Below are 15,124 nucleotides of genomic sequence, written 5' to 3'. Positions count from 1 at the left end.
AAAATACAAAGCATTTCAGTTTAAATATATCAAAAAGTGGCGACAAAATTTTGATGCGAAAATTAAGTGACAAAGCACCAAAAGGACAAAAGAAAATCGGCAAGAAGCAAAACAACGAAACATCGTTGAAATGTTGAAAACATTGCGAGCGGCATTACACAGTGATACATCTGATTGCATTCCCGACTCCAAGACTTCGTAGCTGTAGGGTGAAACCTAGGTTATTGATTCTGTATTTTAAACTACAGACGATCATTATTGTTTTATGTACTGAAGTTTAGTTTTTAAAAAATAGTTCAAAACTAGTAGACTTATTGTTCTCGAACAATAAGAGGTCTGTCCACCTCATAATTTTTTATGTTTTGCTGCAATATGATAAATAAAACATTTTCTCTGCGTAACTTTATTTAAAAAAAAAACTTAAATTTGTGATTTTTTTTTGGTTTGACGTTGACTTTTGACCTTTATGTCACATTGACTAGTAAAGGTCAACATTTATTTTAAAGAGATTTGATGACCCTACGATGTAAGGTTCAAAAGTTGTAAGTGTTTTTAACAAACTTAAGAAACTTTCAGGGGCGATAATTGCTAAAAGGGGTACTCAGGCCCTTTCGGTTTGATAAACTCAAGAACCCTTTAAGAGCACTGAATACATTAGTAAAAGTTTCAAGTCTCTATCTCTTACAGTTTATGAGAAATAGTGATAACAAGATTTTTGTACAAAAGGGGCAATATCTCTATGGTTGTTTTTTATGTAGGGGCTGAAGGGTTATATTTTTAAATGTCTCACTAAATCCCCGAAAAGATTTTCTGACCATCCTTCTGACAAAAGAGATCAAAAAACTCATCAATTAACAGATTTTTAAATGACCTTGCCCTTTGACCTTTATATTATTTTGTTTGGCCAAGGTAGACGCTTCCATCCAAAGTTGTCCAAAGTCTCTATGACAAATAATAAAAGAGTTGGAAGTGATTTTTTAAACATTTAAATACTTTCAGGAGCGATAACTACCAGAAGGGGGCCTCAGATTCTTTCGGTATGTATGGTCTGAAGAACCCTCTAAGTGTACTGAAGACATTGGTTAAAGTATCAAGTCTCTATTTCTTTTGGTTAGGAGTAGCGATAACATGCTTTTAGTACACAAGGGCAATAAGTTTAAAAGTTCTTGGAGTTTTCAAGCAAAGGGTCATTTGGTACCATAACTTTTAATGGTCAATAACATAAAGAAAAATGTGTTTCAATATCTCTAGAAATAAAAAAGCTGTCTCTGGAAAATAAGAGAAGAAAAAAATAATCAAAAAAAAAACATAAGAAATACAAAAGGTCTTTCACCTAAAAGGTGAAAAGACCTAATGAATGAACTAAAGAATACTTATGTCAATGTTTGGTTATTATAAACATTTATACTTTTTTGAATATATCTTGAATTATGGTATGTTTATAGTAATTCAGTAATACAAAACCATTAAGTAATGAATGAACTAGTTATATAAATATACTGTCATTCAATTTTACGAAATTAAAATCTAGTGGAAAAAGATATGATTTAGACCTGATTAAAAGAATAAATATGTCATACCCCCATCCCCCAAAAAAGAACACCTCTATTGGAAAAAAATGATTAAACATACATTTGTTAACTAAAAAAAATTTCAAACTATTTCTTTAAAATGTGTCACTGATGTGGAACCCAACGAAAGGCCATGTTGAAAAATTATTAAAAGGGTAGGCATTTAATCCTGTTTGGTTTTTTTACTGTATAAAGTTTTATAATACTTAATGAACTTTCATTGTTTGGGGAATGGGGCCACCCGATAATAGGCCTGTATAAATGATCATTAGGCATGTTTGGAAAGAAAGCAGTTTAGAAGTTTTATTTTTCTTTGTAATACAAGTATTTTTTTACCATGTCTTCGTAATGTCGGGTGTGATGACAACCAAATTACGTTTCTGTTGATATTTAGGATAAACAAATTTAATGATATATCTATATGTAAGTGGTGGAGATCAAGAGGGAGAAAAATTAACCCTAACAGCTATTTACTTTTACAAACTCTAAATTTTCATATTAACAACCTTAATCTTTGCCAAGAGGAGGTACATTGCTATTAGAATAATAGATGGGTTGGGAGAAAGGACTGTCTTATTTAAGATAACTCAAATTCTCAAGAACTAACTAACCATGGCCCTATCCTTTTCATATTTAAATTGTATCAATTTTAATTTGATGAGTTATACTAAAATTTAGAGCAAAAAAGTCACTCGTGTGCATTCCTTGTAAACCGTTATTGCATATTTTTCCTGGTGAAATTCTGCACCTAAATTGTAGTGGTGGTAGCCTGAAAGTTGACCGTGCATCACTTGTTTTGTTCCTCACATTCAAATAATGCGCACATTACACCAATGTAACCCATTGCTATGAGAAAACTTTGTATATCGTAGACAGAATTTTTCAGCCCACAGGTTTCTGTTTTCAACGCCAAAATATAAACTCTAAAGAGCACCGTGGCTTCAAATTTCACTCTTTTCTCTTACATTAAAAACTAGTTCCATATAAGATCTCACTGTCAGAATCTCAACATTCTCCATACAAAGAACCAATAAATCAAATTTTCTAATCTAAAAAAAACCATCTGATTTTAATTAAACATAAGTCTCTCTCTCTCTCTCTCTCTCTCTCTCTCTCTCTCTCTCTCTCTCTCTCTGTTTTTATATTGGTAAAAGACTAGACGACTTATTCCAAAAGCTGAAAAGTATATTGTAATACTGGTATAAAACGAGTTCTTTTTATTAACCAATTATGATTAAAACTGAACGTTAACCTGAAGTTAAGTAGATTATTAGTATTCAACATTATACGCATAATGTTCATGCTCCAAATGCGCAACGTTGCAGTCAAAAAAGGAATAATAGTCAAGATATTGTTATATGGACGACTGTTTTATATTTTTGTACAAGTCTTACAGATTAGATACAGGTTAATAGTTTATAGAAGCATTTAATTTACCATCGCATTCTAATTTTAAATTTTCAAACCACTCATTGGACGTTCAAATGATGATTAAATACGCAATTCTACCTTTTTATCTTTTTTATTGAAATGCTAATCAATATACAAAATGCAACATACTTAATCCAAGAATAATGTTCATGATAGTTACAGTTGAAGAGAGAAAAAACTAATAACAAAAAGGAAAAAAAATAAGAAAGTCTAATGTTCAACAAATTGCCAATCAGATCTATCTAAAATTTAAGACATGAAATAAAACATTAAGCCAACTGCTATGAATTAGGAAAGAAAACTCCATATCATTTAGCTTAAAAAGCTATATTTTATCCTACGTTTTTATGCAGAGCTTATTTCTCTAGAAGATTAATATGGTTAAAAAAATGGTAACGACTACCTATTCCTCCTAAGAGATTAAATGGTGACAAAAATGCTAATATGTTATTGTAGCTGAAGTCAAACAAAACGAAAAAACATTTTAATGTCAGATTTATGAAGAATCAAAAGGAAAATCCAAAATGAGTCCCACAATGATTTAAATTAAGATGATTAAAATTTGATTTCTTTCGTAACTTCATTGGAGTGAGACACTTGAACTGATTGCGACATCAAAGAGAAGTGTGACAAGCTTGTTTTAGTAAGATTTTTCATCAATAGTATCTTTTTAAAAAAGTTAAAATTGGGTATTAATCACATATAAATAATATTTACAGTATGATTGCCATGACATCACTATAAAAAACAAGATATCTGTGATCCAATGCTCACTAGTGATACCCCCGCTCTGATGTGAAAATGCAAAATAAGCAAAGTCGACATTTAACAGAAAGCTGGCATCCGATTGGTACAGATATATATCCCACGATATGGCATGCCTATACAAATAGTGTGTTAAAATTTCAAGCATCTGCGATAAATAGCTGCTGAGAAATCTTTGACGGAAATTTGTTTGAAAATGTTGGCTAAAAATAAACAAATTACTCATTAAACAGGAAGTTGACGTTTGATTGATACAAAAATATATTCCACAATATGACATGCCAAAACAAATAGTGTATTAAAATTTCAAGCATCTGCGATAAATAGTTGCTGAGAAATCTTTGACGGATATTTGTTTGAAAATTTTGGCTAAAAATAAGCAAAGTACTCATTAAACAGGAAGTTGACGTTTGATTGGTACAAAAATATATCCCACGATATAGCATGCCTATACAAATACTGTGTAAAAATTTCAAGCATCTGCGATAAACAGTTGCTGAGAATTCTTTGACAAAAATTTGTTTGTAAATTTTTTCTAAAAATAAACAAAGTCGTCATTTAACAGGAAGTTGACGTCTGATTGGTACGAAAATATATCCCACGATATGGCATGCCTATACAAATACTGTGTAAAAATTTCAAGCATCTGCAATAAATAGTTGCTGAGATAAATGCGACAGAAATTTTTTGTTACGGACGGACAAACATACAGAAGGACAGACAGACAGACACACAAGGGTAAAACAGTATATCCCATCTCCTTCGGAGCGGGGGTATAATTAATAATTCAAATCTGCCTTTGGGATTTAAAAAAAATGTTGATTTATAATATATTTAACAAGTGTAAATATATATAAAAATCATGGATGACGTCATTCTATTTAACCTTTGACTATTTTCATGTGCCCTTGAAATTTGTTGTGCATAAAGTCAGAACACTTGTGATGCTTACGCTTAAATTCCATGGCTTTACTATGAAAGGAACGCAATATACTTATTCTTGAATTATAGAAGGTAACAAAATGCACAAAATTCATTTGAGCATTTAAATGTGAGTTTCAAAATTATCAAAATACGCTCTATCTCGATTTTTTCTGTTTTATGTAAATGAACACCACCATCTTTATTTGGTTTTTTTAAGATAACTGATTAAAACTAACTGTTACAAGCAGTTGTGCCATTGTTTTGTGTATTTAAGAAACTATTTCAAATACATGTAATTAATTTCACGGGTGTTTCGAACTCCCTAATATCACCAACACGAAATATATAGGAGATTTTTAGGTTTTCAGTAGTTTCTATAATACAGATCATTTCTGATGATACCTTCAGTGTTTTCGGGTTCCCTTTCTCTGATGTTTTTTAATAAATTAAACACTGATAATAACATAATATCATTAACTATTTCTAGTTAATTATGAATTTAAATCGATGTTTGGTTTCTCTACGTGTTCTTACTCTAATCTAAACCGATTATTAAATCATGCATTGGAATTATATTTGTTTCTCTTAACTGATCTTGTTTATAAAGCACTTGTGTAATAAAAAAAGATATCTTTCGTTGCTCCTATTTTAAACCTCTTCTCTTCTAAAAGATCTTAATTGCGTTTTCTTTTACTATCTAAATATTATATGAAATGTTCTTTCCGGTATTCTTAATGTCTTTCGTGACATTCCTTCTTTGGAAGTCTTCTATACTGCACTTCTATATTGCATTGCTGTTTTATATCACAATTCTGTTTGTGTTCCGTTCTGAATGCTTATCAGCTGTCGTTATCAGAAACTATATATCAATATACTGTGTACTAGTGAGTACTACACACTGGTCTTTCATAAGTTGAAAACAAAGAGTGTTCTTTTATGTCTTATTAAAAATGCTAAATTATAAAAAAATTACCTATATGTAAAAGAAAAAAAAAATAGTTAATAATCTTTGTCAGATTGTGTACGCTAAATTTAAAAGTGTTTAAGTGTAAATAACTAAACTTCTAGAAAACATTTCTATTCATGCGTTTTTTCCTTGCGAAATAATTTGAACATTATCTTAAAATTTGGCGTGTACGATATTTGGCGGAAATTAGTTTTTGAACAAATTGGGGTAGATTTGACTAAGCGTATTACAAAATGTGACTATTCTTTTACATATATGTATTGCATTTTGCGATGTACTTGAATTAGCGGAAGCCGCGTTCCGCCAAAAGCGCTAAATAGAATACACAGCCAAATGTAGTACGTTTACAGTATGTTGATAAATCCTGTTTTTATTTTAAACTTATTTTTGCTTGATATTGTTTCCAATGTTCTTTCTTTATCTCTAAAACAGGTTTTCTTTCTTCTTGGAGAAATTGATTGTAATGAGTGTTTTTCTCTTCAATCAATCCCTTTAATTCTTCTTGATTGGAATGTTGAAGCAGTTTATCAAAGTGATAGGTTCCAAACACGATTAGAACCATTCTCTTTAAAACTTCATGTTGTAATCTGTATTTTGATGTATCTGCTTCCCTGACCACAAACTCCTTCAATAGTAAAGATGTAAAATATTCTCTATTTCTATCTTCATTGTTAGTTCCAGAGTTTGAATCATTTGCAGTTTCATTGATATTATCCTCACTGGTACCAGGGCGGCATGACCTTAGTATTTTAAACAACCTGCCGTTTGGAGCGTTGACATTTATCTCCATTTGATTAAGACTTATGTAAGCCAACATCAGAAACTTTTCATTATCTTCTGAATTATGCATGTCCTCTAGATGCATCCTTAGATGTTGTAGAGGACGATTACAAAATACAATTGGACCGACATTTTGGAAATCACTACATCTTGAAAACAAAACACATATTTCTGGATATCCTAATGAATGGTTCTTACCTTTTAACGCTAGCTGTTCAACTTTACTGAAAACTGTATTTGGACTGAAACGTTCAAGTTGTGAGTGCAATATTTGAGTACGATCCCCTTTTGTTAACGTTTTTGAAAGATCTATAAACTTCACCTCCTTGTATGGTAAAAGAGACCTGACGAAATTATATAAATGTTCCATATCTTCATCCAGTGTAATGATTATGAATGGTTGTGTCCCAGAGTGTGACATATTTTCAAATAATGTCTTTATTTTTTCCCCTAACTGATCCTTTTCAACGTTCGTTATTTCCTTTAAAATCGCTCCATCAAAGATAACGGGTTGATTACCAACATCGAATGTTGAAGAATTTTGTATAATAATTGGATGTGTATTGGTGACAGATATGTACACTTGTTTAGCTGTGGACGTTTTTCCAGACCCCCACTGTCCTACCAAACAAAGTAATTTTCCACCATTTTCTAAAAAATTTACTCCTTTATGAAACGCTGCTGATTTGTAGAAAGGCTCCTCTGAAGCTGGTTGATAAAAAAAAAATGCAGAAAATTATCACTATAAAAGGAGTATTTGAAATATTTCACTTATAATCATGTTTTTTTTATTTAAATTTATTCATACCAAATTGTGAAAGCAGTGGATTACTTTCTTCACATCGCTTCTGATTTTCTTCTAAACAATACAGAAAAGAAAAAAAACATTTATCTCCCTTAAACTTATTTCACTTTTAAGAGAACACTTGGAACAGTATTTTTAACGTTTTACAAAACTTCTCCAAATTTTCTAAGTTAAAAGTTAAACTCCTTTTGATGTTTAAGTTTTTAAATATGATTTATTAAAGTTTTTCTCTATTTATTCCAATGTAAATATTCCACACCCACCCTCCCAAAACCATCGTGGCCCCACTCTTCACCCAGGGATCATGATTTAAACAAACTTGAAACTACAATACCTAAGTATGTTTTAATACAAGTAACTGCTTTTATGGTCAAACGGATATTTAGAAAGAGATTCTTTTTTTTTTTAATCTTTTATTCTTATATGCAAAATTCCGACTCTCTGTGTAACCTCACCCTACCCATGGGGATCATTATTTAAACAAAATTGATTATACACTACCGGAGGAGGCTTTTAAAGAAGTAACAGATTATTTTGCCATTTGTTATTGGGAAGAAGATTTTTAAAGAGTTTCTCTATATATTCGTATGTAAAATTTCGACCCTCATTTTAGCCTTACCATACACAAGGGGATCTTGAATGGAAAAAAACTTGAATAGATCGCGCCCACGCTTGTTTTTCTGGCCAATTGGTTTTTAAGAATAACAATGTTGAAAAACACAAACAATTTAATAATTCTTAATTGTGTCCCCTTTAAAGGGGACGTAGCTCTTTATTTGAACAGCCTTGAAAGCCTTTCCCTCAAAGATGTGTTATGCTAAGTTTGGCTGAATTTTGCCAGTGATTCTAAAAAAGAAGATGATAATGTGAACATTTTACAACAACGACAACAACATCAACGAGGACGACGATAGACAACGGACAAACCTTTGCCTTAGGTGAGGTAATATCAACTAAACTTCTAACAGTTGTACTAACCAGCTATTAGATATGAATTGCGATTGTTAATAATGGACGGCATTAAACTTTTGAAATAATAACATCCCTTTCAGAGATAACGTCAGTGACATGCATTAACGATATGGAAAGATATTTAATTAGAAGTAGTTTTCCAAACCATGTGCTAATAAAGATTACATAATAGGTACAACTTGTTAAAACCACAAATAATGACTTACTTCTCGTGAAATTTCGCCGAATTCGCCACACAACACGCCAGGCAATGAAAAGAAGACAAATGAATATTAATACCACTCCAACAAGGATCCATAGAAGCGGTAGGACATTATCTTTAGAAACTCTAAAAAAAAAAAAAACAGAGAAAAAATTAAGACCATTTGTGTACTAAATATCTAACTTTTCATTTTTTTAAATCATAAACTACCATGAGGTTGAGATATAAGCATTTAATACAATTATTTTTCACTTAACAAGTGATAAGTATACTGTTGTGTTTAATGACGAAAATAATCCGGATTCGATCCTAAAAGTAGTTTCATGTATGTTACTTCACTTCCATTCATGTATATGTCTTCCGAGGTCATAGTACACTACAGGAGCATGTTATTTTGTGTTATAAGTATGTCTGCATTGAGAAAACATATAATGCTTGCTTTACTTTTGCCGACATTTATAATGCACAATGTCTGAAATTTTGAATATTGTAATGTTCGTCAGTTAAACTGGACTAATGTTAAACATGAATTGGCATAATTTTTTACACTTAAGTTTTACGAATAATAGTGTCAAGCAAGCGTCAAGTCAATAAAGTTATAAACAATATGGAGGCTAATTACTTGGTCGATTATGTTATAAAAAAGCAGACCTATTGCTTGTAAAAATATGTAGAAATTCAGTCATTCTAGAAAATGAAGTGTTCAACGCTGATTCACTTGTGTGTCTCTATTGATCACATTTCCTGACAATTTCATTAACTTTTAAAGTTTTTGTAATCGGCTTCGGCCGATCACTGTTGTGTCCATATGAGGCATCCGGCAAATGCTTCCACGTGCGCACACATTCCGCTTGCATAAGTAGTTCTTATAAAAACTTGAAGTTTGGTTTAGTATTTATATGACATTTTACTCGGTTTTATTTCAATTCATTTACTTTAAGAGATGCAAAGATACATAAAATACAGTTCGACCTGTTAATTCAAGAATGCACATTTTGTCTCAAGTAAGAATTTCGATCGGAAGACTCATTCAGTAATGCAGTTGACCTCGATTAACTGACCTCAATCATACGAAGATGCTCCATGAACTGACATCGATCTATTGATGTTGCATAATGTTAGTTAGGAAAACAGCTTGATTTATAAACAATGTTACGTTATAATGCGACTACAATAGCAAGTTATGATGGTATTCAATGTTTTTCAGTCGCATTAAATTATTTTAATACAACTCTTTTTTTGTATACGTGTTAATGCTCTTTGAACTGATGAAGAACATTTAATAATTACGTTAAAAACATAAAACTAGACAAAGGAGTTTACGAACGGCTTTCCCCAAATTTATTTCAAAATTAAATTTGTTGACGGTTTATAATGATGAAATTAGGGTGTACAGATTCAAAATATTCTATGTTTTTTAAAAATACAGTACTTTTTAAATTATTTTACATCAAACTGATCATGTTGATTGCTTCTAGCTTTCAATATATCTTCATTGCCGATCCTCTACGAGGAGGCATTCTTCGTCAACACCTTTGACTTGTTAGTGCACATTTACATTTGCCTTCTTTTTTTTCACATAAAAAACATAACGTTTATATAGAGAATAAAATAAAATTAAACCTATAATAAAAAAATTTCAATTGTATTAAAGTAACTGTTTTTGGCTTATATAATTGGTTAATAAACAGGGCGGAATCTTTTATCAACGATGTTCATGAATAGATATTTATTTGTACTTCTTTTGACATGTTTACCTTATCTTATTAGCAAACTATCGTTTGTAGTTAAGTATATATACATTACAAAAAAGTAAAAAAAAACAAAAAAAAAAACAAGTAGTTCTAGCATAAAAGAGGTAAAACCTACCTAATGGGTTTTTAAAGATAGAGTACCTTTCGTGATCTTTTGTGAAAACCATCTGTTATCTCGGACTTTTGTCGCTGTCACATTATCTTTTGAACAGTGAATTTCTTAGGGTTAAACTATGTACTAAATGGAATTTTTGAGTTTTTTTTATCTCTCAATAGGACAGTTAGCATGATTACAGGACGATTATAATGCAGAGTTTGCCGAAGGTGTGTGTTGGGTATACAACAATTGTCAAATTTGTCGCAATGTTCGTTATAATCATTTTCAAATCATGACTTCTACACAAACAGTATTTTTACAAACCACTTACATACAAGACATACCATAAAATACCATCTATTAAAAGCAAATCTGCGTATTATATTCTAAGTTTAACAGTCGTTCAAGTGTGCATTATGCTCATTAAATGTTCTAAAATGATGTTATTTTTTTCTTGATCTATGATTCTCTATATCCCCTCTCAAGACACAGAGTTTGGTTCTCTAGAATGTAACTTTGTTGATATACATCGGATTTGAGATATTCATTTTGAAAGAAAAAGCTGAAAGTATATGCTGATCTTACTGTTCATCTCCCGTCATCTCCTGATCCGGAATAAATGTTGTATTTAAACATACAGGATCTGCAAGGAGATATTTATTAAAAACCTTTCAATAGTACGCAATGTATCATATAAGTGAAATAGTGTAGTTATATAAGGAATAAGGAATTATTCTTTGAGTATTATGAGATGATAATTTCGGTCGGGGCGTGATCAAATCCAATAAAGCCCGAAGGGCTTTATGATAGATTTGATCACACCCCGACCGAAATTACAACCTCATAATATTCAAAGAATGATTCCTTATTACTTATATTTATATAATTTTAAGCCATCGTATGATTAAACATATAATTATGAATAAGCAAACCCCGCTGGCGCCTCAATTTGGCGTCATTTGTATTATGGGTTATATAAAACAAAATCGATACGTAGTGTTATCACAAAGACACTGGAAAATGTAAATATATATATATATATATATATATATATATATATATATATATATATATATATATATATATATATATATATATATATATATATTCACAATTCATAATATAACAATTTATTGATCATAGGCATAGAGCAATTGGTTTACAACATGTTAAGAACACTTTATAAATCAATAAACAATTAGAAACTCCAAGAAGTATCCTTTTCTCTTAATAAAAAATGAACCTTGCTGTTTGACTATAATAAAATGAAAAAAAATGACAATTAAAAACTGTCAACTATCTCAAAAATCCATTAAACGAAATACAAATTCAAAGCAGAGGAACATGGACCTCTAAAACGATAAAGGTAGGATCAGGTGCCTAGGAGGATTGAGCATCCTCTGCTGATCGCTCACACCCGCCGTGTGCTCTTTGTCGTATTCAGTTGTAGACAATTTGGTGATTAATTAAGGTCTTACAATTAGTATGAAAAACGTCAGTCAGCATGCGACCAAGTAGAAGTCTATTTGCTGACAAAGTCGTCGTATCGACCATAGAACGTACGAAAAGATGATTCAAACGAGACATGGATAAAAAGCACGCTTTTTAAAAAGAAATGATTTTGCAATAGGATCTGTTATTCATACATATACGAAATTTTTCACAAACAAAAAACACTCCAATATATTCTTCAGAAATTTTGCATATTTAAACAAAATTTGTCATTGCTTAAAAATACTGTCACATGCATTTGAAATTCTGATAAAGAAAACTTTTAGTTCCGTGAAAATTGATTTTCTACATATAAAAATGTCGTCTTTCGATCAACATGTGAATTCATTTTATTGATTTGATTTTAACATACTTTATTATGCAAATATACATTTGAATAAATGGATTAGGCAGCAGGCAATGATTATTTAAGCCTTTTCCATAATTTTCATTATATAAACATAACCTATCCGAGATATGTGAAGCTTTTTGAACTGTGCAAACCTAATACAGTTGTGTTTGTAATACTATTCCACGTTTTTTTATTTCAACTCTTAGTACTATTTCAAGTTCTGAAGTACCCGTAAACCTTGAAAATTAACCGGATTCAAAAATAAGCCGGTTTTGTATATAAGCCACTTATTTCTTGCACTTAAATTACTGAAAAAAAAATAAGCCTGAAAGATTTTGGACTACTATAAAGTCTCATGTGTAGCATGCACCTGTGTATATAATTCCGTTAAAAATCTGCTGTATCTATGCATTATACATAGTGTATTCAATTTGGTTAAAAGTGATAACGTACGTTTGTGAATCTGAACCAAAGCAACCAACAACGGTTATTATTTAACTGATAATTAATCCAATGATTTGATTATCGTAAAATAAACTTTGTGAAGAAATCGTCATTATCAAATCATACAAATGATCGGTGTCCATCAGTATGCAAAACAATTCTGGCATCACGGGACATGAAGAAATTAATTTTTTAATCAAATCATAATGATTGCTTATCTTCCTATACATATATAAACTGTGAAGTCCGACAGGACAGTGCATGCTTCAAACACCGTAAATTGTTAAAAAAAACATTGACCACGCAACGAGTCATCAGGTGGCTGGTTTCGTAATGGCGAATACACTGGCTAGAACTTCTTAGATACAAAGAACAGTGGTCAAGGAGAGTTAATATTCTAATACATGGAATGAAATTCAATAAAAAAAAATACTTTATTACTTTCCAGATTTATCCAAAAGTTGTATACCATATTTGGAACAATCAATAGTTAACAATCGATCAATTACAATTAATATTGTTTTGTTAATAAACCGTTACTATGATCTCATCGTTTACGGAATTTTTGCATTGATAATAAGCCGCGATTTGAAAATAAGACGGTTTAGAAAAGTTCCAACTCTTTTTTTTACCCAAAGTTAGAATAAGCCGCGTTTTTTTCAAGTTTCTAGGGTATATCAATATATGTTTTCAAATTTGAGAAATTATAAAATTTAGCCTCTTACATTTGTAGACCTCATTTGACTGAAACTGTTCCTCTGGGCACGATCCAGAGGACACATTACATGGAACTACATCGAGATTGTAAGAACCAGTGATGTATTCAGGACAGAAGTCTATGAAAAGTAATAAATCAAAATGTTAAAAAAAATACAGTGAAACAGTCACGTTAGATAATCGCCAAAGATAAACAAAACTTTTCCTTAAGTAAAGTTAAGTCACGATCACAAGACAAGAAGGAAATAAATGTATTTCAGTTATACAACACTTTGTTTAAGTTTTAAATATTCTTCCTCATTTAAACAATGTATTGATTTTCAAAATATTTCAGTACCAGTGTTTAATTTATAACTTAAAAAAAGGTATTTGTACTACCATTGAAAAAACAAGACAAGAGTGTTTTCACACTCTGTTGATATACTGAATAACGTTTGTGAAGATACAAGAAACAACAATGTAATAATATTGAACAATAGTGCATTCAGAATTTATTAATTTGATGTTTATGCTAAAAAGATCATCAAATGCGTCCAAGCGGATCGTATCTTTATGTTCAATCATGTTAAATCAATGTAAAATCGGTTCTTTTGTACACGGTTATATAGGCTTAAAATACTTACTTGGTTGGACCCAGATAGGTTGTATACATATCTCACCTATTCTTTTCCTATCATTTTTTACACAATGATAAACATTTGTGGAACTTTGGCAGTTAAATAAAGCTTTATCCTCTTCATACGATGTTTTGTCATAAGCACAAGGAGTTTTTCGTACCTCAAACATGGCTTCTATTAGCGCTTTTGATTTATTTATAGCATTAGACATGTGACATGTTTACATTTTATCGATTTTAGTTTCATGTTTTTTTTTCTTTTTCTCGCAGGGTATACATCATATAACTGCTTATGTTGAAAATCGCATGATATTAATTTACATGAAAATAATGGATGTAAAATAATACATGTCTATAATATCCATTTAAGGGTTATAGAGATATTATTTGCTAAGACAATAAGGAAATGGAATGCAGTGATTGGTTAATTGTTTGTATTTCTACGCTTGTTCAATGATATTTCACTTCCTTAGTTTGGACTGGTAAATTGCTTTAAAATTAAAACTAATTTACTATTTAAGGACAAAAATCTATAGTTCTACTGACGGGTCGACATGTCGCAAAGTTTTACTGCATTACATACCATAAAATCTTGTTGAAGCATTGACTGACAAACCCTATTAATTCAGAAACTTTTTGTAAAAAAAAAATTAAGTCATTAAGTTCTTAGAAGAATTTGCTACTAATGTCCTTTGTAAACCAATTATATTTCATTTAAGTATTATTTTTGGATGCCGTCAATTCTATGACACACCAAGCTGTGCAGACAAATTATCATACCGCGCGGTATTCCATTTGTCTGCACCGCTTGGTGTGTCATAGGACCGACGACATCCCAAAATAAGCATTCAATGCTTATATTTATATTTTCATACTAATGTCTATTTGCATTAAATATGTTATATCGCCGCTATAAAGCCATTAATTACGCTCTTAGTCAGAGATATGAAATATACATGGAACAGCCATGTTAAAATGTTATTTACATGTAGTTAGCTTCCGCGACAAAAATATAGTGCCAAAAACATTGTGAAAAAAATCTTTTTTATTAAGGAGTTAATATATGTTAATGATTGTTTGTCAAAAGTACAAATCAATTGGGTTACGTAAGATTAAAAGTTTCATAAAATATTTCAAAAATATAAAGACGTTTATATTTGTGTTCACGGCGCATGAATTAGCAAAGTGTATTCATAGAAAATTGAATGTCGCAGATTTCCAATACAAACATAAGGG

The 15,124-nt window shown here is 30.7% G+C and overlaps 1 protein-coding gene across 1 annotated transcript; it reads right to left on the bottom strand.

Annotated features, from left to right (window-relative positions):
* Positions 1-5,248: 5,248 nt before the first annotated feature.
* On the bottom strand, positions 5,249-14,055 carry LOC128171590 (uncharacterized). The gene is made up of 5 exons (XM_052837388.1): positions 13,896-14,055; positions 13,281-13,391; positions 10,854-10,911; positions 8,422-8,543; positions 5,249-7,146 (listed from the first exon to the last, which is right to left on the bottom strand). The coding sequence occupies exons 3-5, from the start codon at positions 10,868-10,870 to the stop codon at positions 6,029-6,031; spliced, it is 1,257 nt and encodes a 418-aa protein (XP_052693348.1). The 5' UTR covers positions 10,871-10,911; positions 13,281-13,391; positions 13,896-14,055; the 3' UTR covers positions 5,249-6,028.
* Positions 14,056-15,124: the final 1,069 nt, after the last annotated feature.

Source organism: Crassostrea angulata, chromosome 1, assembly GCF_025612915.1.
Source record: "Crassostrea angulata isolate pt1a10 chromosome 1, ASM2561291v2, whole genome shotgun sequence".
In the NCBI taxonomy this organism is placed as follows: domain Eukaryota; kingdom Metazoa; phylum Mollusca; class Bivalvia; order Ostreida; family Ostreidae; genus Magallana; species Magallana angulata.
This window is presented reverse-complemented; position numbering and strand designations above follow the sequence as displayed.

Excerpts from the sequence above, each read along its gene's own strand:
- LOC128171590 (XM_052837388.1), bottom strand. Across the intron at positions 7,147-8,421 it reads TCGGCGAAATTTCACGAGAA|CTTCAGAGGAGCCTTTCTAC; the intron begins GTAAGTCATTAT and ends TTTATCAACCAG.